The following is a 27,230-nucleotide window of genomic DNA, read 5'->3' as shown; positions in this document are numbered from 1 at the left end:
GTCCTATATAAATCTCCCGATACGCTACCAGACAGTTGGCTTCTCGGCTACCTACTCTTTCAGAAAAATGGACAAATCTTCTGTTTTCAAAGTGCAATTGACGGTGATACGTTATTCGAACTTCAGCTCGAGACGAATTGTTGTTCTGACACTTCAACATCAAACAATCCGGTACATGTAATGCTATTACGAGCTTGAACGTGTTTTATATAGGCATCTCGGCGTGGACAAACGACATGCTTAGGGGCGAGTGAACAGCTAGTGCACCGATAGAAAAGCAAATCGTAGAGATTTCATTGGATTCGTTATATTATGAGCTGAGGGGACGAGGCCTCCTTCTGAGTGTTAGCTATTATGATCACATATTAATGATATTTTCAGGCCACCTTAGTTATCCTCTAGTAACCTCCTGTCACCTTCGGAGGGGGACTATCTCTGTTCGATATCCAATTATGTGCGTAATTAGGGGTTTCTTCGCTCTGATGATCTTCGATAGAAATGCCCGAAACATCAATCCTAGTCGTTCGAAGAATTCCAGATTCCAGCTGGTCCAATGGGTGCAGCTGTTCGCTTGATTCGGACATTATGCCTTGTGATTTCGACACGGTCTGGAGCTTGATTGCATTATCACCGGTTTTACGAGAAAAACTCGCAGAATCGTTTATCCTCGTATGGGCTGTCGCTGACTTGGACCACAAGGATAAGGATATGAGGACTCGTTTGATCCACGTATTTCCAGCAAAAACTTTCGGGATAGCCGGCAGGGAGAAAACGACAAAGGCAACCGACAACTCAGCAAGACACCAAAGTGACACGGGCGCTATGTGGTAGATAACGTCCTCCGAAAGCAAGAACACCACTGCCTCTGCAAGTCGAACCGCTCCCACCAGGCAAGCACTAGATGGAGGCTCGTCAGCAACCCAAACAACTGGTATAGTGTGCAGAAGTCTCATACATGACACCGATGGCGAAAACTGAAGAAACTGCAATCTTCTTCTGTTTGGTCGTATGAAGGTTCCATATAATCTTTTGCGGAAGGATTAATATGGCCAGGTCGGAAACGACGTTAATAGAGGCGCTCGAGACAAATATGACCTTATTGTCGACGCAGTGTCCGGGAAGACGTTTGTTCCAGATTTTTTCGTGAGGACTACAGGACAGCGCGGACGCCGCGATCGACGCAGTGTAGTATAGAATGTTCAGACACATGACGACGACGCAAGCCCAGTAAAAGTTGTTCCTGGTGCCCCGCGGAACGAAAAGCCGGATCCATTCTCTAAGAATCGCCGTCTTCACAGTACCCATTGTCGCCTCGAAAAACGCGGTACTGAGGTAGATGATCTACTGCAGGTCAGATGCACTGCAGTCAATCAGACGCTGCCGGAACTCACATAAAGGGCATCGGGCAATTCTGACTTAGGGACGTTCCACTGGTGTACAAAATATCCGGTGAGGTTCATAAGACTATACACCCCCCACACGAATGCGATGTATGGACCCTATTTCCGGATGAGCTGAAAGTCACTTCAACTGGAATCTATGGACATACAAGGGCTAACAATGCTAGATCTAGGCGACGATGCTCTTTAGAAGGTTGTCAGTGGATAAGAGGTCGGCTTCTGGATGCTTACAGTCTTCGAAATGGACTTGCTTCACGCAAAAGAGCTTTGAGTACGCGCGTAGGAAGACCGAGGTAAATACGAGTAGAAGACATATCACTATTCCCGCGTTCGCCTGACCATTATCGTTCGGAGGGTTGTCAAAGTTGGGTATCACACCCTCGGGCGGCTCCAGGCCTGGGTCCATCTCAGCCTACGTCCGTTTTTCCCCCTTGAGGTGTGTAGGCTGGAATTACTCTAGAAGAAAGGTGTCGGGAAGAAAAAAGTCGAGAATCGACTACCGACAGAGACAAGCAATTGGCAAAGCTTGTGCATGTTTGTCAGCCATCAACCTACTCCACCGGGGCATACACAAGATAACTGTACAGACGTGGACACTCTAAGTATATACAATGATACCCCTGAGAAATCATGCTGTGTCGCTTCTTGAGACTCATACACACGGGAAGCGGACCACCCCGAAAACCCTCTATGCCTTGCACCATGGGAGGCGAAACAGATCCCTGAAATGAAACCGCGACAACGACTGGTTCTCTGCCTCTGCTCTTCTGCGGCACAGAAATTGCGACGACAGGCCAAGACTTTTGAGGGATTGCGGTGCAGCAATCCGAAGAAGGATTGGCGTAATCGCGAAGAATACTACCTCCTAGTTTCATGCGTAAAGGCCCACTGGTTGGCCGAGTCCGGGGTTCGTCTTACTGTGGTGTGTTGCAATATTGGATCCGATGCAACGCTACAAAATCATTTTTTAGTAGTGAACTGCCATCATCACCAGGCTCCGACCATGCCTCTGCATGGCAGGCTAACCGAAGGCGGCCCAGAAGTGGGAGCCTCCGCGAAGCTTCTGAAAATCCCTGCCGGAAAAGCGTCCCCGTCAACGTGCTTAAGTATCCATATTGCGTGTGATCCTACGGTCACTCGACCTTATTCGCTTCTGGGTACCGAAATGCAGATTCAATGGAACTATATGGCATGGCTTTGCTGTATAGAACTTTTCACCCTGAGGCTAATCACATGCGAGCAACTGCGCGTCCAATATAAACCGCAACGGCATTGGCCAGATATGTGCAATGCCGAAAGGGCTAATCACTAGGTGAATAAGTATACACACTGGAATTCGGTTATGGGACCAACCCATCTCGGTGGCTTCAATCCGAGAAGGATTCAACAGGGAGGTTTGATTTCCTCACTTAAGTTAAGCGACGGTTCGTACACTAGCATGTCAGCCAGCATTTTAATGACTGAAATAGGGAACTGTCCTAACCTTATCTTTCTCTTCTCCAACTACCCCTTGCTCGCAATACGTCTGCCGTGCTCTTCCGCTCTTTTAAATGCAAGCAATGCCATGACATCTACAGATGAACTATTTCAGGTATCTCCGACGCAACATAAGATAAGCGATGGGTATGAAAAAAAAGCGATGTATCGCTACGAACGGGTCTTCATCTTCCCGTTTCAGTACAGAGCTCGTGCGTCTACTCTACCGATATGCAATCACATTGCCTTACATGGAGTATCTAGTGAGATCTACATCTAGTGTTCTAATAATTACTACAACAGCCAGGCTAGAGAAGCGAGGTCGAGGGCAGCAAAATTCGTCAGTAAAATATCGAGATTCTCTCAAAGACCCCAGCCTTGCATCCAACGCTGTAGATGCTCGATTTCAACACGAGGCAGGCTTCTCATAGTCTCGCTCATTGCGAGAAGTTTATCCATTTCGATGGAAATATCCGTTGGGCGGCCCAACATAGTTTCCTTGTAGAAATCGATCAGTTTGATACCCGGATTCTGGTTGATCAGATGGTGCCCTTTGTCGCTCTTTTCCAAGCGGTTAACCCATTCGCTGGCCTCGACCACGACCGGCGCGACTTTTTCCAAGGCTGGGAGCAGGTCTTCCCAGGGGGTCACCTTCGGATTGAGGATGTTGTAGACAGTGAAGGCATGGCATTCCTGGCTTGAAGTTGCTGAAATGAGTTCAGTGACGATCTTCCCTAGTTTGTCGATAGGAACCCAGTTGACCTCAAGGTTGCCAAGAGATTTTGGCGAAGCCCCGAGGAACTTGGAGCTAATGACCAGGGAAGGCGTCCATTCTGTTGGGTTCCATGTTCCAATGCCATCAACCGGTCCACATACTTGGCCTACACGAAGGACAGCGACTTGTTTATTGTTCAATCTCGAAGCGTATATCTCAAGTAGCTTTTCGCACACGTACTTGGCTTGCGCATAACCTTGGTTGAGGATATTTCTAGCGTCGTCTCTGCTAAGTACTGCTTGTGGAACTACGTAATTCTGTACTGTGACAGGTAATCCAGCGCTGATACTGGACACGAACAGGACGGATGGGTTATTATCACCATTAGTGGCGAGTTGGAGCAAGTTCAGTAGGGCTTGGAACTGTGGCTCAAAAGCAAAGAGGCGTATTAGAAAGTTGACAGTAAAGGCGTTGTGCACAATTGTTGTCGCTTCGCGTATGAGAGTTGTATAGTCCTCGTCGGAGAGTCCGAGCTTCGGCTCATGCATCGTGACTCGTAGATAGACCACACGGCCATCGTCCGACTCTAGGCCAGCGAGACCGCGAGCCCGAAACGATGCTACTTGCTTTGTTGGCGCGTCTATACCGCGATTGAGGCAGAAAATCTTTTTTACGTCTTTCCTGGCGAGTAGTGACGCGAGAATGTATGATCCAACGGATCCTGTGGACCCTGTTAAAACAACAGTCTGACCATCAGGGGTAGTCCCGGTGGAATTCTTTGAGTTGCTACTTATAATTGTCTGCAACTTTTGCTCGTAGGTTCCCAGGAGCTGGTCCAGCAATATTTGATCACTAGATGTGTCAGACCCATCGGGGGAACCGGTACTGGATAGAATAGACGAAATGACACCTGCCATTTGTCTGAGTGTTGGCCCTTTGTATATAATCTGATTCTTGATCAACTGGATCTTTGAATCATGGACACCGTTTACTCGCAGGGCAGCCTTCAGCCGGGCTAAGACGATGGAGATTCCAAGTGAATCAAGGCCGCGTAAGAATAAATCATCGTCGGCATCGAGAAAGGTGTCGGCATCATACAATGTTTGGGAGAATATAGCTCTTAATAGAGTGATTATGCTTTCAGGCTCGATCGATTCAAGGGATGGTAGGCCGCTAGTGAGCAGACTCTCTTCTGTCGAAGCATATAGTCGGTCAATCTCATCAGCATATTCCCTGATTGTTAAGACTCGCTGTATTGTGCCTTTACTAGCTCGCAAGAATGGCTTCGACTCATTTGCGAACAAGACTAGCTCTCGTGGAATACGTCCGGCTTTAGGTGCCTTTTCGTTGGCCTTGGCGATAGTTGACCATAATGTGTCGAGCGCTTTGGCTTGCGCTGCTTCGTCAGAAGGGGGCTGTCTCAGCTCGATCAGCAAACATGGCTGAAAACGGAAAGCGCCTGCAATAATGGCACCCTGGACATCCGGGTGTGAGCTGATGATATTTTCCGCATCAGTCGGATCCATCTTCAAGCCAGTTGAGAGAGTCATCCAATTGTCTGCCCGGCCACGGTAAACCCACCACTCTTTCTTATCGTCAATAGGAGAGAAGAGGTCTGAAGTCCGGTACTCTGTTTGAAGATGTGGAAAGGTGTGGAATATTGCACTTGACTTTTCTGTCAGACTGGTCCGTGGTATTACCAATTCATAGAAGCCTGGCGCAACTTCTTCTAGCCTTTGACCGGCATCAATAAAATTAAAGGCATTCCAACGTGAGCTGTCGCCTGGAGAGCGAGAATGGATAGGCGAAGTCTCAGTACTTGCTAGGATGGGGTAAAACTCTTTGATATGTTTTGCTAGCTCTTGACCGCGGATTGGATTGACAGCTCCACCGGAATACGCTACGATATCGAGTTGGCTCAATGCTTCCAAAGCAGGAGGGTGATCGACCATGGGCTCTAGAATCGCCGGGGGCAAGAAAGCTGCTGTACAGTTGCCCACTCGAAGTAGCGTTGTGACGTTCCCGGGGGCAGGCCGCGTGCCTGGGTATAACAGGACTGCCGTACTCCCATCGCATTGGATGTTAGAAAGCATTGGAGCAATGCCACCGAACTTTAGGCCCGCGTTAATCAATAATATGATAGAATTACCCACGAGGTGTATATGCTCACATGAAATAACGGGAAAAAGTGGCCTATAGTCTGGCCGAACAAAAGCTTTCTTAGAGACGTCTGGCCACTTGCACTTTGATCAGCGACTTCTGGGTCAAGAAAAGCTACCATTCCCGTGGCGCCTAAATGAGTGTAGTAAATGGGTTTTGGATGACCCGATGTTCCAGAAGTATGCAGACCCAAGAATCGGATATCGCGGACTTCGTCAAATGTTCCCTCAAACGAATATGGTTCTACGGGCTCCCCGCTCAATAGCTCTTGGTAGCCCAAGGTCACGACGGGCGTAATCGTGGCTTTTGTTGCAGCAAGAAGTGGCGACAGCATTTCACCCACTTCAGGGGCATGGAAAAGCGTCGTTGCGCCAACTTTTTCAAAGAGGGCAGCGTTAGCGGAGACAGAATTTCCCGGAGAGGGAAAAACAACCTGTCAATCAGTCAGTTCATCTGTTTAGCCAGATACACATGGATCTACAAGCATCATATCATCATTGTTAGTGTTGATTAGATGATTGATTTTGCTTACACATTTGCGAGTCTTCATAGCCGCTAGGACCCAGACGACATATCTGATATCATTGGAGCCCATATAGAAGAACTTATCCTGGCCCTTGAGATTCTGCTCAATGAACCAGGCGGCTCTACTCGATGCATTGTCAAGATCATGATATGACAAATGTTGTTGTTTGCCATCTGCATTCACGATTGTCGCAAATCGCTGGCCTTCTGCCGCCTTCCGTTTGACGACGTTAGGGATAAGACGCTCAGTTGTTCTAAGCATGGTGAACGAGTTCTAAGATAAGAAAGTCTGAGTACCGTAGGTAGATAGGCACGTAGCCAACCTGGGGACCGATTTGTGGTGATCCTAGTTGGAGATCAAAGTTTTTGGCCCAAGGCTTGAACAATATGAAGACCATGCGGCTTTGAAATCACAACTTCCTCTCAAGACGTGTTCTAAATCTTCGATGGTGATTAGGAGGCGGCTCTTTCAGCGGGGTATTGACTGAACTTCATATTGAAACGCAGCATCCCAGCAGCTTCCCCTCACCCGAGTCGTCAAGGACGCAGCCAACATGCTTGTGTCAGCAATAGACCCTCTAGGTTAGTGCGTAAGAGGCAAGGGAGCATAGTTATACGGCAATTGCATGGATGCCACTATCCAATTGCGACGTCGGGGGGTAACATTAGATAAGTGCTGTAGGCTACGATGTGGAAACTCTGGCTTGAGCAGAAGTATTCAAGCAGGCCACAGCCCCCAAGCGACAGTGTTTTTGTTCCCTTCTAAAGCCTAAGCCTAGTAAACATCGCTACATATCACATCCTATGGGGCTAACGGTAGGTAATTGTCAGAAAGAGTCCAAAGCGCACCCATCGCAGGCTCCACCCCTGCCTTCGCCAAGCTGCAGATCCAGTAAAGAATCCTTCTTTGCTACGATCCTTCATTCGTATTGCATAATACTTTGCGGAAAAGCCGAACCGAGTCTCTTGAGGAAGCTGTCTATCGTAAGTAGTACTCAACGGAATCTTGATGATACCGAGTATCCACCCAGCGAAGAGATGAACTTGATAACAACGGCCCTCGGCTTCTGTATGATGCCGTTACACAGAGGTTCAAAGCTCAAAGTCTTCTCCCTGTATCATTGGCTACTCACCTATAAACCACAAGGTTGTTTGTGAAACTGGGGCGTCGAAATTGTTTTCTATCTTAGGCATTTCCGAGCTCATAGGATAGAGTGTAGAGCGGTTTATAGTACACATCTCTTTTACTATTACTTTATAACTCTAATATCCTGCATTCCTACTACGTATTACCCGTTTATCATCAATCCCAGATATAACTTCTCAATATCGCCTCGTAACGCAATATATCTCAGGTTCAAAACGTGAAGTCAATCTCTCATGTCTAATCCCCTCTGCACTCCTGGATCAGCATCTCCTACCGTAATCTGAACCTCCTATAAACTTAACACAAGCTGTGTCAGTATCCCTGGGTTTGAGATATTTATATCACCAATTTGCTGATGTTTGCAATACTTTGGTCATGAGGTGTGGTTAACGCTAAGAGGGTCATGCTGGCCGAGCAGAAGCTTCATCGAATCACTCAGGCTTTCCATCACATATCCGCGTACTTCTTGCAAATACCGAGCTAATCTACCGATCCCTATCTATACTGTATGATCAGTTTTTATCAGCCTGTGCATGTGCTTTCAAGTAGACAGGTATTGCGCGGGCTTACGAAGAATTAAGCTCTGAGACGGTTTCAGCCGGGTTTCGATTAGCGGATCTACCCGTAACAAGACGCTATTAGCCCTGTCAGCGACTGAGCTAAGCCTAAGTGGCTGGTTGTGTCTCTGCTCAACTCAATGTCTGGTCTTGCTACAACCTTTAATGAACTATTACATCTTTCATGAGAATGACAACTAAAACTGCAGGGATTCGCCAAAAGGTTCACGATCGAAGGTTTACCGTGTTCAGGAGGCAATAGGGGTCGATACCATCTCATTGGCTCAACGACTCGTCGGGAGACGGACAATTTCTGTGTACTAACAGTTCACGCCGTCATCTCACTTTCACTCACTCTGCCTAACCCCGGTCTTAGCTAAGTACTACGGCTAGATGACCTGCGACAAATACAACTATCAGCTGTCTCCTTATTCGAGTAGCGAAGAGAAAGCTCTAACTAAAGTACAGGCGCAGCTGCGATTGCTGTCGCCGAGCAGGCATGAAATGCACGCGAGCGACGCACAATCTACCCAGGTATGCTGGACACCCAGTGTTGTTCTTGAGTAGGTCTTGAGTAGGTCATCAAGATGCAAAGGGCGCGTCAAAATGCCCGGACTTCTCCAAATCCGCTGGTCGGTGACTGTGCAGCGCGGAAAGCAAGAAATGCGTTGGTCCGACATGCATCTGGCCCCCCTCATCTCAGGGACGACCTCCCTCCGCACCAGCCGGGCTACTGAATACTTTCACCTACGATTCCTCACTTAGGTCAAGCTGTTCCTCACTCAGCGGCATCTCCACATCATTTCTCTTGCTCTCGGCATATTCTATGCAGAATAGCGGTATCATATCAAGAGGGAGGACATACCACAATTATCATGTCTGACAAATCATCCAACGCGCAGTCCGCGAGTGCAAACTCGGCCGACCTAAAAACCAACCTGCCAAACACGACAACATTCATAACCGGTCATAATGCCGATGGCAAGGCCATTATCGAATCAGCTCGGTCGGCAACATGGAAGGCATTCGAGAACGGCGTGATGGGGTTCAACCAGATCTACACAAACGAGTTTCCAGCGGACCTAAACGACAACGCCGACATCCGCTTCCACGACGACAAGATAGCTAGCGGCAATCTCGGGCTCGCCGTCAAGAGCGGCACCGTGTGCCGCATGGTTGACTTTAGCCCGGAGTACGTCTGTATGCTGCACCGGACGCAATCCCTCGACTTCGGCATCGTGGTGGAAGGCGAGGTCGACCTGATTCTGGACGACGGCAGCTCGACGCGCATGAAGCGAGGCGATATCGCGGTGCAGCGGGCTACAATGCACTCGGTAAGTCCAGTCTAACCCACTGCGCCGTGATCGATTCACCACCCATGTCCCTTGCCCACGTTTCTGTGATGAACGGGTCACTAACCAAAAATACAAACACTAAAGTGGCGCAATCCGAGTACGAAAGACTGGGCGAGGATGGTCTTCGTGCTCCAAGACACGAAACCTGTGTTCGTCGGCGGCAAGCGGTACGGCGAGGATCACGGTAGAGCCACCGAGGGTCTGCCAATGAGTGGGAATGACGATTAGATGGAAGCAATGCATTAGATGCTGTGTTCAACCCAGCGCAACGATGGGTAAATTGATTTGTCTGCCTGTCTTCAACCAGGAATGAATGAAAGTCTGCGTCTAGGTACAGTGTTTGCCTAATACAAGTATTATGGTTTAAACTAGCCATCGAAATCAAGAAGTATATACACTGGAACTGTAGCAACCGTTTTACATACAGATCGGATGTTAAGCTATAGATTCCCTTGGCGCGTCCACACCCAGACGCGCCACGTCGCTCGGCGCGGCGCTTAAAAGGTCCTGTCATGGACATATATTTTTTAAACAGAGTTGCCGGCCTGTAATTCACCCTGAAGCTAGTCTCAACACCATGGTCGGTAGAGATTTGCACCACGGACTCTTCTCTTCCAAACTGGCGCTCGCTCTTCAACCCTAGTCCCCGACACAGCTCTCACGATCTAATCAAGGACCCGACCGAATCACCACTCGATGTGTCAACAACATTGCTAGAGCCGATGACTTCGCCGTCCGCATCCAGCGCGTCGACGCGGACGAAGGACACCTCTTCCGAGGGCTGAATGCTCGTCTCGAAGCCGTTCTTTTCGACCCTCGTGAGCGGTTCCATCGTTAGATGCGATTTTCCACCGTACTAGGAGAAAGGCAGCGTTAGCATCACGTCATTCAATTTCCGGAATTCATGTTCATTTTTAGTTTTATTTTTTCTTCTCTGGACGTCTTATCACTTACCAATACCCAAGTACGCACCTCCGTGGCGCCATTCCAGCTCACGTATACTGTTTCATCAACAAAGGCACAGCTCGGCTGCGTCAGAGGTTTCGCAACCCAGTCGAACTTGTAGACGCGGTAGAGCGGACCACCACCCTTCTCAGTGGTATTCCAGGGTCGCAATTGGACGTCCATGATGACGTTGCCGTCTGCGTCAAATTCTGTCATGGCCGGCACCACGCCCCAGCCGATCATGGCGTTGCCGTTGGGGAGCAGGTGGTAGCCGCCCTGGGCCCAGGCCTGGACACTCTGCGGGTGGTAGAATTCGGAAACGAGATGGACCTCCATGGCGTCGGTGTCGAGAGCGATGCGCATGGCGCGCGTGCAGTTCTGCGTGCACCCGGACGTTGACGACGTGATGTGCATGGCGTGGTTGTCGAACAAAGTAATCTCGGTCTCGTTGGCGTCGGTGAAGCGCGCGTCGTGCTGGAAGGCGAAGTTGGTGGCGTTGCCGCCGCTGAGGTCCTTGAATGAGTTCTTTACGCCGCCGACCTGCCAGATCCGGCTGCCGTCGGTGCCGTTGATGAGCGCCACGGTGCGCAGGTGCCGGATCGAGATCAGGTAGTTGCCGTCCGCCGTCTTCGAAATGGCATTCATGTGGAACCAGTCGAAGCCTGTATCTACGTCGCTGTAGGGGTCGGCCAGGCCTTCGGCTAGGTCGAAGTGATCCGTCGCCTTCCATGTGAAGCGAATCTCGCCAGTCTCGACGTCGACCTCCTGGAATGCGCAGTCAAGCAGAGTGGCGTTCTCGGGGCCGCCGATAGACGTCAGATCGGTGTAGACGATGTGGTAGTTATTCATGATGGCACCACCGTCGTTGGTCATCTTGAAATCGTGGCTATCGGCGCCGGTGATGAGACCTTTGGTTGTGAGGTTCTTGAAAACATTGTAGTTGGTGTCGAGCATCACGCCGCCTCCCGTGCCATGTCCCTTTTGATCGAAGCCGGACCAGAAGGTAAGATACGGTTGGCCATCGTGTATCTGCACCCTGGCGTCGGTGCCCCCATTCCACTGGGGATCCGCGTACACAAGACTCAAGTCTTTACTATCTAAGATCATGGGTGATGGCTTTTGACCCGGGTTCGCCGGGGCCATAAAGATGTGTGACCCCGATGTAGAAGCGTTCATGTTCCATGAATTTATGAGGAAGCGCGGAGACCTGAGGGGGGAAGAGTGGTATGTCTGATAGGGTCGGTCACCATAGTCCCAGTTGTTGTAAGCGACAGCATCTGTAAGTAAGGACTGGTCCGCCTGAACCTTGAGAGCCGCAAGAGCTGCTATCAGACATGAAGAGGGTCGAATAAATGGCATATTAGTGGAAGAGTAAATGAATGGACGACGACGACAAGAGAAGTGCAGATCGAGCACGTCGAGTGACCAAAGAATGACGGGTGGCTACTTGTGTCTAAGAGTGAATACCGCCGACGAGACATGTGCCAAAGCACAACAGAACACGCAGTTAGATAGGGAGACTGTTCTACTTATCCATTTACTCCTCTAGAGCCATTGCGTAGTGTTGTGTGTCAAATTCGAGCAATGTATCAGCTTATACTGTCACGGCAACACATAACAACGTAATTATTACAGTGTCCGGTGACTTCTGATTGGTACCACGATACCGTTTCCACCCTACTTACCGTGCATTGCACCTGATATCGTTCTTACCAAGATTGAATTCATCAGGATAGTGTAGGCGCTCCATACACGAATCCTGGGGTGCAGCGTATGAGGATATTCCCTGATTCTGCTTCGACATTGGGGCGATGACCCTAGTAGTGCCCTCAGTACATGGGTTATAATTATAAAGGAGGAAATAGGCAGATCAATCAACGGGCTCTTGCGGCTACCACCTATTGCAGAGTAATAAGGAATGGTGTTATTAACTTGGGGTTGTAGATCGGTATTCGTCATCATGTTGCAATCAGCAGACAAGTTCATGCCTGGGGCTGGTGAAACAAGCGCTGACGAACGTCGACAGTCATACACCAATCAAACCGCAAACTAAAACATCATCTACGAACATGGATATAAAGTGTTTCCTACTCGCTATCTTTCTCTAGTACCTATAGTCTGAATATACTATAAAGTCAATGTTGGAATGCTCAAGCCCCTATGTAGCCCGATTTTCTATTTCGTTTCCTGATGCAGCCGGTAGCCAACGAGTTCAAGTCGCACAGCTATTTCAACATGCTACACGATACAGATTGGCCATTTGTTACCGATCATCTAGATTAATATAGCTGTTCGTGTTTCATGTACAGGGAATACTGACAGAGTCTTTACATTTTGTGTCGTGTATTCATGCCGTCGATACTCGACCAATAAAGCTATGCTTAAGGCTATGCTAACAGTAAACCTGGTATTGTATAAATTGGAGAACTTGAAACCGTGGTCAATACAGGATTTCTTCAACTGCCCAATCCAGGTTCTGCAAAGTCATATGGCAGAGTTGACTTGTCGTTCTGCTGTGGGGGGTCATCCCAACACTACTGTCAGGGCTATGCGCGCTAAAACCACGCTGGATTCTTTCTGCGTGAACTGCCGGCACCAGTACAACTAGAGTACGTACGTCAGCCAGGAATCGAAAATCGTGTCATCGACGACGAAGGGCTACGAAAGCATATCAAATATACCCGGAACTGCTCGGGGTAGACAGGTATTACCGGTCGAACGTTCCAATAAGACATAGGGAACATGACAATAGCTCTTCAGAGTTACGGTAGGACGTGAGCACCAGCAAACAACACCCTAAGCCTCCGTCCCTCCTCATGTCGACAGCCAAGACAGTCTTAGTCACATACGCTCGAGGTGATTTGCAACAGGCCTATTGCGGTAAATTAGCGATAAATTTAGTTTTGGTGATGGTCACACCGGTCTCGATTCCTGAACGGGCAAAATGGAACTGGCTGCACACCTACACTAGTGTCCTTATCTAAATCCCTTACAAGCCGTCGCTTCGACAGGTCAGCAACTAACTGCTGGAGAATAGATCTACGTGATAGACAGGGCGTACAATTTACGACCAGCGACCTTGATGCTGATCGGCTTGACTTGCCCGCGGGTCCCCGAAGACTGCGATTCGCGTACCATGGCAACACACCTCAATGAAATTGCAACATCAAGATAGCGCCATTCCTCCAGCTTTAGCGTCAGCGACAACACTGACTCGATTTAATATCTCTCGTACCCCGACCGTTTGGGCCATCTAATTCGTTCTCTAGCCTCGGGAATGGAATTAACTGTGGTCTCTATTTCTTGCAGCGAACAATTCGCCGGCGCTGGTTGAGGCGGAGATTCCTGTGAACTTATCCCTTCGCATAGAGTGTAAGGAGTACCTAGGAAGGATGACGGGAAAAACTAATGAATCTGTCACTTGTCTAAGATCGACAGACTTTGTAACTCGTAGCACCGAAAGGCTTACGACGCTGGCGGGGCCGCGCCTCCGAAAGCAAGTCGGCCCGCACACCGAGTCCCTTGTAAGTGTAAGCCAGTACGCCAGGATGCCGGTATGAATAGGAGAAAAACAATGTATGTATGTATATGTAAGACCGGAAGAAACTGATTATTCGGCGGATTCTTTCTCTGTTTTGGGAACCTCCATCAAACTCCATGCTAAGCCATATTGGCGCTCCAATGGTAGATGTTCCGCGAGCTGCGAACATACTGTAAAGCAAATCGATCGACCCTGGCGTGAATACCCCAAACCACTCACAGTGAGAAACCCGGAAGTAGGTAACAGATGATCACCGCATAGGCCCAACAGGCCGGCCGGGCAGCGAGTAGGTATCGCAATACCACCTCAGCATACTTGTTTCACCAACCGTGGGTAGGCATGTAGAGTCTTGGAACTAACTACCTTAGTAAATTGATAGAGAGCGATCGAAAGAAATTATTGTTGCCAATTCGGAAATAAGGAAACACGGCTTCCAGTGAGATATATTGTGTAGATATACAAGGGATGCAGCCAAAGAGACTTACGATATGGCTAATATAAACCTCAAGTTGAAACCTACCATCATAGAATCACAATTCAGAATTGCCTGGCGGGGATAGCTCAGTTGGGAGAGCGTCAGACTGAAGTAACACTTCATCCTTAATCTGAAGGTCATGTGTTCGATCCACATTCACCGCATCTTCTGCTTTTGTTTTTGCTTTTGCTTTTATAATTCCTTCATTATTGTTTTGCCCTCCAGCCAGCCAGTAAAGTATTACTTACGCTAGCATGAACCGAAGTTGTAATGTTCATTCTATATAAGCCGACCGACCACACATGACCTTCGCAACATTTCGTCACAAAGGGTTCAAAGTAGAAAAGCAGCTCTGGGCGTACTATCCGTATATATACTTGCGAAATTTCGATTGGTGAATTCACCTATGTTTCTTTTGAATTTGACTCGCTGCGTATATATATATATATATATATATACATACATATAGCCTTTGAGAGAGCTAATTGCCATATCGGTGGTGGGCCATGATAAATAAATAAGCATTAAGTCACAGGTGCAGGTAGGGTCGGTCACCTAAATGTCAGGAAGAACAGAGCTCTTAAAGCAGATCTTCGAACAAAGGCTATTAAATTTTCGAGTTCATCTATCTACATCAACGAGCCAGGTGGGCATCGTTGAGATGAGTCGTCATAGCAATAAGTCCAGGGAAAAGATTGAAGTTGGAGTAGTTCAGGGTGAAGCCAATTGGAAGCTATCACGCAATGTATTCGTTGAGCAATTGTATAACTACATGATTTTGACATTGCCCTTCGGTGTTGTTCCGACGTTTAGTCATACGTCATCGCCCCCATTGATGCATGTCCATCCTCTAAATGCATTATTCCCCGCGATGAGAGGTTGGTTCCAACACAGCTCCCAGCTGACATCACACTGTCGTCCGTCGGGCTATCGCGGAATCTCGGTGTAGAGTTCGGCACCTCAGCCAGCTCGTTGGGCACTACAGCTATCTATTCACGAGCTTAAATTGATCGGAAGTTGAAGGGAAAATCCGCTTGTTAGTTACTTCAGCTGGTGCCCTGTCTCGTCTTACCTCATCCTATTCTATATATACTCGTTCAACCAACAACGAGGAGCGAACCAAGGTCGAGAAAAGATCGTGCAGGCTCAGACGGCAATCATAGAAGACATGGCTTCCAGAAGCGCACCCGTGCGCCGACTCCTGTCTTCAGGCACCTTTTCTTCCTCGCCATCTGGTCTCCGCATCATATCCCATCGCACACCTGCGCGCAGTTTCCATGGCACATTCATGCGCCAGACTGATGGCGTGTTCAGCGGCTTGACTGATTCACGCCCTCAAGTGCCCTGGATTGAAGCTTTAAAGCAACAACAGGAGGGCAAACCTCCAGGCGGAAGCAGCCAAAAGCCTGTAGAGCGAGACATGAGCCCCAAGAAGATGAGCGATAGCTACCACAGAGTCGTGCTGCCTCTAGGCCGTGATCCTTCGCTCAGTAATACATACATCAACTCGTCGGGGCATATACGGTACAGCTAGGAAACCATCTTGCACGAAACCTCGCCCATTCAGGGTAGCTGATAAGGGATTTTTCGTGTCACAGGTTAGGATCGCTTTTCATGGACTTGGACGCACTATCGGGTGTTGTCGTCTACAAGCACACGGGGCCCGGTGTCACGACAGTGACGGCAGCGCTAGACCGAATTACGATCGCCCACCCGCTCACCGAGATATGCGACCTCGAATACAGCGGCCAAGTGACGTACGCGACGGGCAGGAGCAGCGTCGAGGTAACCTGCAAGGTTGCGCGGGCTCGCGATGAGGGCGAGCCCAGCAAGCCCGAAGACGTCCTGTTGACATGCACCTTCACCATGGTAGCACTAGACCCAGAGACGAAGCGCCCGACCAACATCCCCAAGCTGATCTGCGAAACCGCCGAGGAAAAGGATATCTATCAAACCGGCGAGGCAAAAGCTCTCGCGAAGAAAGAGATGTTGAAGAAATCACTGCTCGAAACAGAACCCAACGACCCGGAATCAGCACTAATCCACAAGATCTGGCTCCGGCAGGTCGCATACCACGACCCGACGAATTCCCTCCGGCAGCCGAGCAACGTAATCGCTATGTCGAAAACCGTCCTCTCAACTGCCAATATAATGCAGCCCCAATACCGCAACCGGCACCAAACCATGATCTTCGGCGGTTTTCACCTAAAGCAGACCTTCGAACTAGCCTTCTGCTGCGCCGCCTCGTTCGCGCACGCGCGGCCAACATTTATATCCGCTGATCCATGCACATTCCGGAATCCCGTTCCAGTCGGCAGCGTCTTGTACTTGACCGCGACAATCGTCTACACAGACCCTCCTCTCCTCGGCGAAGACGGGCACGAGCCCGCGCAGCGCGATCCGTCGTCCCCCTTAACGCGGATCCACGTGCGCGTGGATAGTAAGGTGCGGGACGTCGAGCACGGGTTCGCGCGGCCTACGGGACAGTTCAATTACACGTTCGCCGTGCCGAAGGACGTGCGGGTGCTGCCGCATACGTATCAGGAGTTCATGATGTACGTTGACGCTAGGCGGCGCGTGCAAGCTGGCGATGCGCAGGATCGGGAGGATCATCTCGATGTTGATTCGCGGCGGCGATTTAGACGGGTTGAGGATGTCAATGTGACTGAGTAGGAAATCACATCATTCAGGTACTAAACTTCCTTACAACACACGCCTAGGAATTCACAAAGCCGCTAGACAGCTTAGCTGTTTTGAAGTCGAGCAGCCCAGGGTGGCCGTCCGTTGCCCGTACATGGAATGAAAAGTCCAACATCAATCTTGATTTCACATATCTGGATAAGAACATAGATAGGTAGCTGGAATAGACATAGGAAGGAAGGAAGGATGGGGGAGGGAAGTAAATGTCCTCGCGGACATGGAACACATATATTAGACGCATATAATGAATATATGCCTATTTACGCATTGCAGTACTTAACACATGAGAATACGTTATTAGAATAACAAGATAGAGTAATTTTCAACGTACGAGTAGAAGATAATAGATCCTGCTTCGAAATACTCACATATTCCTAATCACTGCGAAGTGGGCGGTAGCAAAGTTATATGAGCATTCATTTCTTCAAGTATGTATACATGCATTTTGTATGTGTATTTATGTCGTGACAATGAGGAATATAGTAAGTACAACGACATCTTGTCTCGACGTCAGATATGGCATATACACACTCACACATACAGTCGGCGTTATTGTTCCAAGCCACGTTATAGTACATGTGTTTCTAATCATGACAATCACAGCCCACCCCTCTGTCTCGAAATCTCCTTGCCCTTCCTAACAAATCCATGTCCAAGGGCCGGAAGTTCTCTCTTCTTGAACTCTTCCTGCATAAGCTTGAATCGTCCCAGGGCAATTTCTTTATCGCCGCGCGTGACGCGTTTCGGCGCGACCGTGACATTGGGCAAGGTGAGCAGATCGGGGTGGCGCGTCTGCAGCTCCTGGGTGAACGTCGCCGGTTTAGGAGGTTTCTTCAGCGAGTGGAGAAGAGTCTGCACGCTGGTGATGCTGGGGAGTTGATGGTCGGGGACGCGGTGGCCTGTGAGTTGGAAGATGCGCTTCGTGATCTGATTTGTTATTGTAGTGTTAGCCAAGGAAGCTATGTGCGGGATGACCGAGACTAGGGAAGGAGGTGTTGTTCAAAGGGGTAGGGATAGAAGGGGAAAAAACATACGGCGAAGCGAATCCTGGGATCAGCTAATGATATGCTCTTCCAACTCGGATTCCAAGTCTGGCTCAAAGCAGCAGCCTCATCAGCGCTCAACTCATCACCATCCAGCACGGAGTCTACATCTACAAAACCCTCCTCCTCATCCTTCCATCTGACCCCCTCGGCAACAACTTCCGCGCTGCCACCCAGGACGACACTCCCATCCTCACCAGTCTTCACATCCCACGCCAAGAGACTCTGCAAATCCTTCTTCGACACCGCCGTCGTCGGCCATACACCCACCAAATCATCTTCGCGTCCGACCTCGCGGAGCGCATGAGCCTCGATAACGGCGCGGCGAACAGCGGCTTCTATGAGCGCCGGCTCGAGGACTTTCTCTTTAGGTTTGAAACCGACGAAGTCGCCGGCAGCGGTCCAGTTCTCGGTACGGTTCCAGTAGTTCCGGACACTGCCGACGGTCTGGAGGCCCTCGGCAGTCGTGGCGGGGGCGTAGGTCGGGTCTCCGACCACGTCGACGCGGGGGGCTTCGATGCGTTCGGGGGGGCTTGTGTACGGGCCCACGGATCCTGGCGCATCTGTCCAGCCTTGGTCGTAGTCATCTTGGTTGACAATCTCATCGGGGGTGGATATTTTGGGTTGTACTTCTGTCCCTGGCTCATGTGGCAAGATCTCTCGTGAATCTGTTGTGGGGGCATTCTCATTCTGTGGCTTATCGGAGGGAGTAGAGTAGAATCGGTTGAGGCGTGACGAGAAGGATGCTGGTGTTGTTCGAGAGGCGAGGATAGGGGTTCCGGTTTGCGATGAGGATGAGAACGAAGGGGCTGGTCGTTGTGAATACGGTGTGATGTGTGAAGGACTAGGCGTGGGCCACGATCTGTTGTTGGTGGTGGAGGACGCAAGGCCGGATGGCCTCCTCAACCTCGGTATCCGCCGCATTGTTAGATAATTGGGGCGTGGTTGAATTGGATATTGTCGGCGGGGAACATCCAGCAGTGAAGTTGAAGATTGAAAGGTCAACTTTTTTTGATAAGACCAAAGTTCAATTGTGGCGCAAATCTGGGGCTTCAGCCACGATTCTGTCCCGGCAGGAGCCCTCCTTCCTGGTCAAGTTGCTGCCAAGAAAATAACCTTAAGTTACATACCTACCTAGGTAGGTACTTCGTATGTACCTTTAAGGGGACTTGGCATTACCTTCGCCGGCGAGCTTCCGATGCGCAACTGAGCATCTCAAACAAAATAGGGATCTGGGTATTCATCCATCCAGATCTCAACACACGCAAGATACAAAGATCCCGAGCTCTGAGGCCCTCTGTTATTCTCGAACTCAGACCGATTCCCACCAGACACATATATACCCCGTGCGATCCGTCAGACTAAACACCAAACCCATGCGCCTACAATGTTCCGCTTCAACTTCCTCCTGCTCCTAGTCTTCGGAGCTCTGATATCTCTAACAATAGCAACCTGTACGCCAATTCAATCCCCATCGAATCCGAAGTCTTTCTCCTCCTTTTTTAATCAATTCGCTCGAGAGCTTCCCAATAATCATCCATCTCCACGCTCCCGTCTTCATTCCAAACCCATCCGTCACAAGTCTAGCTAACCCTCCTGTATAGCCGCCCCAATATTCTGCAAATGCACCTGTTTCAAAAACAGCACCCTAATCCAACTCGGGCCTCAATCGTCCTGCGCCCAATGTACACACGCATACTGTCTCTCGCAGAACCTACCAATCTGCACCTCCCCCAGCAAAGAAATCTCCGACACCGACGTCCAATCAACATGCATCCAGCGCGACAGCCGAAAGGACCAGATCATAGTCTGGGGCTTCATACTGGGCACCGCCGGCCTTCTAGGCTGGGCCGGCGTGAAGCGCGTGAACGAGGTGCGTGAGGGGAGGAGGAATAAGATGAGAGCTGCTGCTGCTGGTACTGCTGGATCAGGTGGTGGTGATAGGGGCCCGTATATCCCCGTCCGGGGCTGAAGAACAAAACAAAGCTTGGGATGAAATGACCATGTAGGTAGGTACAGGTTTCATTATCTCTAGGGAGTTATTGGACTTGTATATGGGAACAGAAAGCATCTCATCATCTGTTGTGTCGCTGGCGTTCGGAGTTCCGAGTTTTCACTCTTCTTGAACGCTTAGATGGTGGATAGATACACATATAGCCACTTCTACCACGACGTGTGTTCAGAAACTAATGCGGTATGTATATATACTCCGTGTTTTATGCTGCCATGACAAGCATCTCAATATCAGATCGCGCGACAAAGAGCGAATAACAGCCATACACTTCAGTTTTCCATGTGATTGATGTGTTATGTATTGAGGTTACCCTAAGGTATTTTACTTTTATAATGACCGCTCATCATCATGCCCAGCCTGCCATATCCTGCTAATGAAACACTAAATACAACCAAGCTTTCTACCCGCCATTTTGCACTGTTGAATACTTGATGCCATTATTTACCATTTGCCCCTTTTCCTTTACATATAAAACCTTGTTCTTGATTTCTTTTCCCTCTTTTCTTCTCTTAGTCTTCCTCAAGCCTTGTAGTTGTAGGCTTCTCATTGCTGATATTCGCTGCGCCGTTCTTCTCACGGCGGGCGCGTACGGCCGAGGCCAGATCTTCTAATACCGCGACGGTGCTGTCCCAGTCGATACAGGCGTCGGTGATGCTCACTCCCTTTTTGAGGGCGGCAGGGCCCTCGGCAGGCACCTTCTGGTTGCCCTCGTTGATGTTGGACTCAATCATGACACCAACAATGGCCTTCTCACCCTCTCTCAACTGATCACCAATGACCTTGGCCACCTTGGGCTGGTTTCGGTGGTCTTTGTTGGAGTTTCCTAATGATTTCTGGTTAACTCATTGTTGCAAAAGGTGCTTCTCTAATCACCGATGTTCGGTCACAAGATGAGACAGAAAGACAAAACTTACCGTGTGAGCAATCAACCATGATGGCCATCTTCTGGCCCTTCTTAATGAGGGTCTCTTTGGCTAATGCAATGTTCTCCTTGTCGTAGTTGGGGCCTTTCGTGCCACCTCTTAAGATGACGAAACCGTGCTCGTTACCCGCGGTCCTAGTAATAGCTGCCAGTCCTTGTTTGGTGACACCCATGAAGTGGTGTTTTGAAGCGGCGGCTCCGATGGCATCAATAGCGACCCCTAGGTTCCCATCGGTACCATTCTTGAAACCGATGGGGAAAGACAGACCGGACGCTAGCTCTCGGTGCAGCTGAGATTCGGTTGTTCGGGCGCCGATGGCGCCAACGGAGATGAAATCGGCGAGGAACTGAGGGGAGATGGTATCCAGCATCTCACTCGCAATGGGGATGCCAGAGTTGGTAAGATCACCGAACATTTGCCGGGACAGGCGGAGACCCTTGTTGATCTTGAAGCTGTTGTCAATGTCGGGGTCGTTGATCAAACCCTTCCAACCGACTGTGGTACGGGGCTTCTCTAGGTAGGCGCGCATAATGATACATAGGTCGTCAGACAGCGTTTCCGATAGCGCCTTGAGACGCCCGGCGTACTCTTGTGCCGTGGCCGGGTCATGAATAGAGCAGGGTCCAACGATGACTAAGAGCCTATCACTGCGGCCCATGATGATAGAGACAGCCTCACGGCGACCCTTGACGACGGTCTGAAGCGAGGCATCGGTCATGGGGATTTCGGAGATGAGGAGAGCAGGAGGGATCAGAGGATCCTGACCCAGGACTAACGAATTGGCGTATATTAGCATGGCGAGGGTTCAAAAGCAACTTCAGCAAGACGCGGAGTGTGTATTTGACTGAAGAGCAGCAATAAAAAGAAAGCTCTGTAACATCCAATTGGTACATATAACCATTTCATGGTTTATGGTCCATGATCTGTGAGCAAACCAGCGTTGTCATGATATGGATACGCAAACAACGACTCAACTGCACACATTTACAAACATACACAAGCGCAAAAGCAAAAGAATAAGCCACATGCTTGACGAGAGGCTACGTACCTCTCATGTCATCGGCCTTGAGCGGCTCCATGTCGACTCCTGGCATGCTGGCGGCGATGGTTGGGTTCCAATTGGGACGATGCAGTGTATACAAAAAAAAAAAAAAATGACTGGTCTTTTACGACTCGATGGTCACAACAAATCGAGCTGGTGATGAGGGCGAATTGGGTGGGTGGATGGGTGGGCAGCAAGACCAGGTAGCTGGCGCAAAGTTCGAACTGGTATACCACGTTAAATGAAATAATCAACTATACTTCGTCACGATGACTTGTGATGGGCTGTTCGTTTGCGAGCTGGATAGCTGGCACCAGCTCAGGACGGTGGGGATCTCGAGGGATGTGTAGGGAGGATGGAAACGAATCAGATGAAGAGGAAAAAAGAAGGGAAGAGAAAGTACCCAGGTAAGCAAACAATACTTACTATGGTATCACAGAATTGTTTCCTTCAGCTACTAAGTATGTCTTTTGAGATGTGAGTCAGTCGATCGAGGAAAAAAATGATGGAAAAAAATGCAGGTCACATAGGTATGTGTGTAAGTACCTAAGCAAGCAGAGGTACCTGACTGTAGCTCCGAGTCGGCGCCGCTGGTTTGGAGCTTGGAGGGGTAAGAAAACGTCAAGGGGGAGGGGCAGGGGCGAGGGTAACATGCAGTAGGTAGTGTGTAGGTACCTATGTTAGCACCCACCATGCACACTAAACTGTACACCAGTCCATTGTCTATTTTACATATATCTAGATATATATATATACATGGTCTGGCCCAAGTCGGTCAAGTTCACTAAGGAGGTAGGTAATCCGTAAGACCGACGCCGGAACACGCCAGGCTGTGTGGTGTACCAATAACAAGGGCTCGGCACACTGGGGGGGGGGAGCTGACTACCTACCTAGGTACCTAGGTACGTAGTAGGGAGAGTTACAGAGGGGCATCTGCACGCTATTTAGCTATGTAGATCCCTGGTAGTGGCCTAGAATAGCACCAGCACCACTTATATCTGCTATCGATAGGGATATCCAGCCCTGCAGAAGCATTCCAATGGAAAACCACAGCATCGCTGCTCCAGAACAGAAGGAACAGAAGGAACACGAAGGAAACATGAAAGTTATAGGTAGAGCGTGTCCAATCACACAATACATGATTCTCAGCAGACATGAACGGCCTGCAATAGCTTGTACTGTGTAATATCAGCCTTCGACAACAGATCTCCACATAATATCGATACGACGCAGTGCTATGGGATGACAAAAAGCCACTTATGTAATAACTACCTATCTATCATGGTCTGTGTTGAACCGCATGCTCTTTATCTGACACCTTCCTGTACCGTTATATGTTATATGCACTCTTTTCTACGCCGTCCGGCTTACAGACAGTATGCCTGACCCGGCGTCTTCCGGCTCACCGCCGTTCCACGTCTCGGTCCAATGGCACAACCTACCCGCTGCACGTCTCTCCATCTTGTCCTCCCAGAGGATGATGCACGTAGGGTCAGCCATTCATTATATCTATCCCTCCACATAAGGAGGTAATCAAAGCTTCATTCAGTTTCGATGTGCCAAGCGGGCACCAACTACGTGGAGGTTTGATTATATTAAACTGTGGCCTGTCTCAGGCATGAGAGCAAGCGGTGCCGGAGAAGATGAGAGTGAAACAAACATATCTACTGTAGGTGTTGGTTGGCCTTGACATGAACCACTATATACCATGAGGTATAAGGTATGCATATGAAAATCTCTTTACGTGCACGGCTGCGATGCTGGTAGACTTCCTTACACCCAAGACCACGTCGTAGCTACAGTAGTTTGTCTAACCCGAGACTGCAAGCTTCCCCGTTTTCCTTCGGCATCGCCCGCCATTAGAAGATCACTGATAGATGAACTTGCCACCAGCCAACACTCATCGAAGTTGTATCATAAGTGGCTCCTCTAACTAGAAGATAAAGCTCCGGCCATGAGGTAATTAGCCAAGGTAGTATCCCAAGTGAAGTAGATCTGAAACAGATCGCCAAGTGTATTCTTCCACGAAGGTACGTTAATATATACGTGGTAGGTAAGCTTTAATGGCCATGACCTTCATCGCCAACAGCGACATTCGGTCTCAGAAACCCAATCAATAATATACAGAACTCAAATCTTCATACTAGACGCTAACCACGGCTAAATGTCGTCGTGCTTCCAAACAATACGACGGAATCTATTTCTCCGTCGTTGGGGAAATCTCCACACACAGCATAATGTTTTCAAGGAGCACAGAATAAATACCCGATTCGACGCCGATGTCACTTTTTACTTGGGCAATTCGTCGTCTTGGCATCCAATGTACTCTCACCGGAGGGAGCATACTATATCCTGATATTCGCGAATGATGCTGGCGAAAATGAGATTCACGTTACTATCCGCCGTGCTATGGGCGACGACATGCGTAGTCGGGTCCCCGCTAGATGTCACAAAGTTAGAGAAGAGACAAGATGCTGATTCTCACTGGGTCGCTACGTGGACGTCGATGCCACAGCTGGTTGAACAGAACAACCTGCCTCCGTCTCCCTTCGTAAGTACAACCACCGTCTCTGAGCTGATATGCTTCAAATTCAGTGCCTTACGGTCAGGTATAGACGGGATCAGGCGTTTTCAAGGACGCCACGCTTAGACAAACACTGCACATGTCCATCGGAGCCGAGAGAATTCGTATCCAGATCTCCAACACGTTTGGTGGAAGTGTGTTGCCTATCACAGCCGCATCCCTAGCTTTTCCCACAGGTGGAGAGGCAGGCGTCAATGGCATCGACACCACGACTCTCAGGCCGCTCACCTTCAATGGCTCGAGCTCGGTGAACATCCCTCGAGGTCAGGTAGTTTATACGGACCCCATCGACGTGAAGATAGCACCGCAGTCAATGATCACAGTGACCCTCTACTCTCAAGCCGGCCAGTCAGGCACAAGTATCACAGGCCATCCCGGCAGCCGTACAACGTCATGGATGCAACAAGGGAACCACGTCAACGCCTCCACCGTGACCGGCGCAAGCACAGCGCACTGGTACTTCCTCACGGCCGTCGAGGCCTGGGCTCCCAAGTCAACCGTAGCCTTGGTGATCCTCGGCGATAGCATCACAGATGGACGTGGTAGCATAGACAACAAGAATAACCGGTTAGTGAAGATAGCCACAACACGTTCCCTTATGATTTCAGTGAAACCCCAACTAACCTAGTCCACAGATGGCCCGATCTCCTTCTCGCGCGGATGCAGAAAGAGAATATCACTCACATCGCCGTAGTGAACCAAGCAGCAGGCGGCAACACAGTGCTAACAGGTGGTCTCGGACCACCGCTGCTCCAACGCTACAAGCGCGACCTACTCTCAACAGCAGGCGTTAAATACGGGCTAATCTTCGAGGGGGTAAACGACATCGGCGGCGCGTCCGCAGACTCAGGCACACAGTCGCGGATTAGTAGCGGTCTACAGTCCGCCTTCAAGACGATATCGACAGAGGCCAAGACGGCAGGGATAACGATGTTCGGGGCGACGATCACGCCGTTCGGGGGCAGCGGGCAGGCATACAGCAACCCGACGCGCGACGCGGCGCGACAGACGGTGAATAAATGGATCTTGGCCGGCGGCGACGGGAGTTATGCCGCCTCGATCGATTTCGCTAAATTCCTCGCGAACCCGTCGACGCCGGCAAATCTCGCCTCGGCATATGATGGGGGTGATCACTTACATCCTAATGTGGCGGGTTATCAGGCTATTGCGGATCAGTTTCCTCTCGCTATTTTTACACAGTTTTGAGAATGTGAGGAAGAGTGTAATGATCATGTTCGGCATAAGTAAGCATGAGGCCGAACACAAAACGTGCTACATTAGTAGTATATAAATCCTAAAGTGGTGCTCCAAACCTACAGCAGCTCCGCCGCATAACCCTACTTTTACAATATACTGTCATAATAAGGTATTTTTGAATCCTTGAAGTGCATTGCAACCCACACAACTAGTACCCATCCTGTAAACTCTTTGAAGGAGAATCTTCCCTTCTTCAAGATTTAGTCTCATGATACATACCTATTCTGAGGTTGAAGAGACATTTGATATTGTATCTGACCTTTGAGATTTAACCTACCGGCGAGAGACACCTAGGTAGCTACTTTCAAAGTCTTTTCAATGCATACTGAGAATATAGTTTTTCACCTATCTCCTTATTCCATATAGTAATTGACACAGATGGAGAAGAGGACCCCACGTAATATGGAGAGAAGATTCTTAATTTTAAAACCAGGAGTTAAAGAAAGAAAAAAATTATAAAAGATATAACCCAATTCACGATGTTATAAAGAATATAACGCCCCAGGCGGGGGTCGAACCCGCAGCCTTGGGATGTATATGTGGCATATTTCCGGGTTTGACCCCCGAAATGCCTATAAAAGTCCCACGCTCTAACCAATTGAGCTACCAGGGCAAGACGTGTCGTGCAAGGGTCTTTTTACCTTCTATAGCTATCAAAGCTTCTAGTAAGGTAGACATTAATCATTTCTCTCCTCTCTTTACTATAACTTGTCAGTGTTGTCGGTGAAATACTGGAAACGCATTGTTAACTGTATGGTGACGATGTAAAGGATGACTTGGCAGGTCATAGGCTTCGTCAACCAGCCACTAGCAAAGCGTTTCCCTGCTGCGCTCAGGGGTTATTGTCATTATATGATAAATTACCTCTTCCAAGATCGTCTATTATATTAAGCAGGTCCTTATCAACATGCGCCTGCCATAATTGCTATCTATCTATTCACACGCTAGACGATGAATTGGTATGCTATACAGGTCTTCGATTGTGGCCCCAAAAACATCAGAAACGATTCATTGCGTTTAACCCTGTTTATAAATATTTGAATCCCTTTCCATTTCGACCTAGCCCCCTGAACTCTATACCACTTAATAGAGGAAGATTTGTTGACTGATTGCTCTATTTCGAAGCTCCATTGTTCACTGCTTCATCTCTTTCAGATCAATTCCAACTTTCGACAACAGCCGCTGCGGGCCATCTTCGGTTAACGTCTCCGATCTGATATCGAATGCATGTGCTTCAGCTGCTCATTGGCTTCTGGTACTTGTCCTTGTTTGAGGCAGGATCGTACTAGGCTATGTAGAGAAAATATCAAAACCTGGTGATTCTGAGGTTGTATTCTTGTTGGTCTTGAAACTGCTTGTTTGAAGAATTCA

The 27,230-nt window shown here is 49.2% G+C and overlaps 10 protein-coding genes and 2 non-coding genes across 12 annotated transcripts; 6 read left to right on the top strand and 6 right to left on the bottom strand.

The window, feature by feature from the left end:
* Positions 1-398: 398 nt before the first annotated feature.
* F5B22DRAFT_637879 (uncharacterized protein) lies at positions 399-1,806 on the bottom strand (the record flags this gene model as incomplete). The annotated part of the gene is made up of 5 exons (XM_047977501.1): positions 399-897; positions 956-1,341; positions 1,392-1,499; positions 1,550-1,569; positions 1,632-1,806. 5 exons carry the CDS (start codon positions 1,804-1,806, stop codon positions 399-401), a joined length of 1,188 nt encoding a protein of 395 aa, XP_047828722.1.
* Positions 1,807-1,967: 161 nt separating this feature from the next.
* F5B22DRAFT_314886 (uncharacterized protein) lies at positions 1,968-2,921 on the top strand. The gene is made up of 2 exons (XM_047970649.1): positions 1,968-2,813; positions 2,870-2,921. The coding sequence occupies exon 1, from the start codon at positions 2,128-2,130 to the stop codon at positions 2,710-2,712; it is 585 nt and encodes a 194-aa protein (XP_047828721.1). The 5' UTR covers positions 1,968-2,127; the 3' UTR covers positions 2,713-2,813; positions 2,870-2,921.
* On the bottom strand, positions 2,560-6,999 carry F5B22DRAFT_615931 (uncharacterized protein). The gene is made up of 4 exons (XM_047975558.1): positions 6,284-6,999; positions 5,762-6,184; positions 3,180-5,702; positions 2,560-3,088 (listed from the first exon to the last, which is right to left on the bottom strand). Exons 1-3 carry the CDS (start codon positions 6,536-6,538, stop codon positions 3,240-3,242), a joined length of 3,141 nt encoding a protein of 1,046 aa, XP_047828720.1. The 5' UTR covers positions 6,539-6,999; the 3' UTR covers positions 2,560-3,088; positions 3,180-3,239.
* Positions 7,000-8,558: 1,559 nt separating this feature from the next.
* On the top strand, positions 8,559-9,893 carry F5B22DRAFT_314668 (uncharacterized protein). The gene is made up of 2 exons (XM_047970647.1): positions 8,559-9,314; positions 9,420-9,893. Exons 1-2 carry the CDS (start codon positions 8,856-8,858, stop codon positions 9,561-9,563), a joined length of 603 nt encoding a protein of 200 aa, XP_047828719.1. The 5' UTR covers positions 8,559-8,855; the 3' UTR covers positions 9,564-9,893.
* On the bottom strand, positions 9,759-11,798 carry F5B22DRAFT_314673 (Arylsulfotransferase-domain-containing protein). Its single transcript, XM_047970648.1, has 2 exons — positions 10,290-11,798; positions 9,759-10,191 (listed from the first exon to the last, which is right to left on the bottom strand). Exons 1-2 carry the CDS (start codon positions 11,637-11,639, stop codon positions 9,994-9,996), a joined length of 1,548 nt encoding a protein of 515 aa, XP_047828718.1. The 5' UTR covers positions 11,640-11,798; the 3' UTR covers positions 9,759-9,993.
* Positions 11,799-14,371: 2,573 nt separating this feature from the next.
* F5B22DRAFT_t141 lies at positions 14,372-14,460 on the top strand. The gene has a single exon. It is a non-coding gene; the product is annotated as a tRNA-Phe (tRNA).
* Positions 14,461-15,464: 1,004 nt separating this feature from the next.
* F5B22DRAFT_648772 (Thioesterase/thiol ester dehydrase-isomerase) lies at positions 15,465-16,969 on the top strand (the record flags this gene model as incomplete). Its single annotated transcript, XM_047979071.1, has 2 exons — positions 15,465-15,820; positions 15,895-16,969. 2 exons carry the CDS (start codon positions 15,465-15,467, stop codon positions 16,967-16,969), a joined length of 1,431 nt encoding a protein of 476 aa, XP_047828717.1.
* Positions 16,970-17,396: 427 nt separating this feature from the next.
* F5B22DRAFT_615922 (ribosomal subunit 39S-domain-containing protein) lies at positions 17,397-19,071 on the bottom strand. The gene is made up of 2 exons (XM_047975557.1): positions 18,031-19,071; positions 17,397-17,923 (listed from the first exon to the last, which is right to left on the bottom strand). Exons 1-2 carry the CDS (start codon positions 18,961-18,963, stop codon positions 17,594-17,596), a joined length of 1,263 nt encoding a protein of 420 aa, XP_047828716.1. The 5' UTR covers positions 18,964-19,071; the 3' UTR covers positions 17,397-17,593.
* Positions 19,072-19,181: 110 nt separating this feature from the next.
* F5B22DRAFT_615920 (uncharacterized protein) lies at positions 19,182-20,327 on the top strand. The gene is made up of 2 exons (XM_047975556.1): positions 19,182-19,493; positions 19,644-20,327. The coding sequence occupies exons 1-2, from the start codon at positions 19,427-19,429 to the stop codon at positions 20,009-20,011; spliced, it is 435 nt and encodes a 144-aa protein (XP_047828715.1). The 5' UTR covers positions 19,182-19,426; the 3' UTR covers positions 20,012-20,327.
* F5B22DRAFT_615911 (3-deoxy-7-phosphoheptulonate synthase) lies at positions 20,328-22,547 on the bottom strand. Its single transcript, XM_047975555.1, has 4 exons — positions 22,445-22,547; positions 22,025-22,242; positions 20,968-21,747; positions 20,328-20,876 (listed from the first exon to the last, which is right to left on the bottom strand). Exons 2-4 carry the CDS (start codon positions 22,068-22,070, stop codon positions 20,563-20,565), a joined length of 1,140 nt encoding a protein of 379 aa, XP_047828714.1. The 5' UTR covers positions 22,071-22,242; positions 22,445-22,547; the 3' UTR covers positions 20,328-20,562.
* A 1,505-nt stretch (positions 22,548-24,052) lies between these two features.
* Positions 24,053-25,841, top strand: F5B22DRAFT_314506 (SGNH hydrolase-type esterase domain-containing protein). The gene is made up of 3 exons (XM_047970646.1): positions 24,053-24,569; positions 24,634-25,169; positions 25,238-25,841. Exons 1-3 carry the CDS (start codon positions 24,384-24,386, stop codon positions 25,806-25,808), a joined length of 1,293 nt encoding a protein of 430 aa, XP_047828713.1. The 5' UTR covers positions 24,053-24,383; the 3' UTR covers positions 25,809-25,841.
* Positions 25,842-26,356: 515 nt separating this feature from the next.
* F5B22DRAFT_t140 lies at positions 26,357-26,472 on the bottom strand. The gene has a single exon. It is a non-coding gene; the product is annotated as a tRNA-Lys (tRNA).
* Between the last annotated feature and the right edge of the window lie 758 nt (positions 26,473-27,230).

The sequence above is a fragment of the Xylaria bambusicola genome, assembly GCF_022495145.1.
Source record: "Xylaria bambusicola strain CBS 139988 unplaced genomic scaffold F5B22scaffold_36, whole genome shotgun sequence".
NCBI lineage: Eukaryota > Fungi > Ascomycota > Sordariomycetes > Xylariales > Xylariaceae > Xylaria > Xylaria bambusicola.
Note: the sequence above shows the minus strand (reverse complement) of the source record. Positions and strands in the feature narration are given on the sequence as shown.

Excerpts from the sequence above, each read along its gene's own strand:
- F5B22DRAFT_314886 (XM_047970649.1), top strand. The coding sequence starts at position 2,128 with ATGAAACCGCGACAACGACTGGTTCTCTGCCTCTGCTCTTCTGCGGCA.
- F5B22DRAFT_615931 (XM_047975558.1), bottom strand. The coding sequence starts at position 6,538 with ATGCTTAGAACAACTGAGCGTCTTATCCCTAACGTCGTCAAACGGAAG. Across the intron at positions 6,185-6,283 it reads CTATGAAGACTCGCAAATGT|GTTGTTTTTCCCTCTCCGGG; the intron begins GTAAGCAAAATC and ends ACTGATTGACAG. Across the intron at positions 5,703-5,761 it reads ACTTTTTCCCGTTATTTCAT|TTCGGTGGCATTGCTCCAAT; the intron begins GTGAGCATATAC and ends GCGGGCCTAAAG.
- F5B22DRAFT_314668 (XM_047970647.1), top strand. The coding sequence starts at position 8,856 with ATGTCTGACAAATCATCCAACGCGCAGTCCGCGAGTGCAAACTCGGCC. Across the intron at positions 9,315-9,419 it reads AGCGGGCTACAATGCACTCG|TGGCGCAATCCGAGTACGAA; the intron begins GTAAGTCCAGTC and ends CAAACACTAAAG.
- F5B22DRAFT_314673 (XM_047970648.1), bottom strand. The coding sequence starts at position 11,639 with ATGCCATTTATTCGACCCTCTTCATGTCTGATAGCAGCTCTTGCGGCT. Across the intron at positions 10,192-10,289 it reads AGGTGCGTACTTGGGTATTG|TACGGTGGAAAATCGCATCT; the intron begins GTAAGTGATAAG and ends CCTTTCTCCTAG.
- F5B22DRAFT_615922 (XM_047975557.1), bottom strand. The coding sequence starts at position 18,963 with ATGCGGCGGATACCGAGGTTGAGGAGGCCATCCGGCCTTGCGTCCTCC. Across the intron at positions 17,924-18,030 it reads ATCCCAGGATTCGCTTCGCC|ATCACGAAGCGCATCTTCCA; the intron begins GTATGTTTTTTC and ends ATAACAAATCAG.
- F5B22DRAFT_615920 (XM_047975556.1), top strand. The coding sequence starts at position 19,427 with ATGTTCCGCTTCAACTTCCTCCTGCTCCTAGTCTTCGGAGCTCTGATA. Across the intron at positions 19,494-19,643 it reads ATCTCTAACAATAGCAACCT|CCGCCCCAATATTCTGCAAA; the intron begins GTACGCCAATTC and ends CCTCCTGTATAG.
- F5B22DRAFT_615911 (XM_047975555.1), bottom strand. The coding sequence starts at position 22,070 with ATGCCAGGAGTCGACATGGAGCCGCTCAAGGCCGATGACATGAGAG. Across the intron at positions 21,748-22,024 it reads CAAGGCCGATGACATGAGAG|TCCTGGGTCAGGATCCTCTG; the intron begins GTACGTAGCCTC and ends CCAATTCGTTAG. Across the intron at positions 20,877-20,967 it reads CATGGTTGATTGCTCACACG|GAAACTCCAACAAAGACCAC; the intron begins GTAAGTTTTGTC and ends AGAAATCATTAG.
- F5B22DRAFT_314506 (XM_047970646.1), top strand. The coding sequence starts at position 24,384 with ATGATGCTGGCGAAAATGAGATTCACGTTACTATCCGCCGTGCTATGG. Across the intron at positions 24,570-24,633 it reads ACCTGCCTCCGTCTCCCTTC|ACGGGATCAGGCGTTTTCAA; the intron begins GTAAGTACAACC and ends GGTCAGGTATAG. Across the intron at positions 25,170-25,237 it reads ATAGACAACAAGAATAACCG|ATGGCCCGATCTCCTTCTCG; the intron begins GTTAGTGAAGAT and ends CCTAGTCCACAG.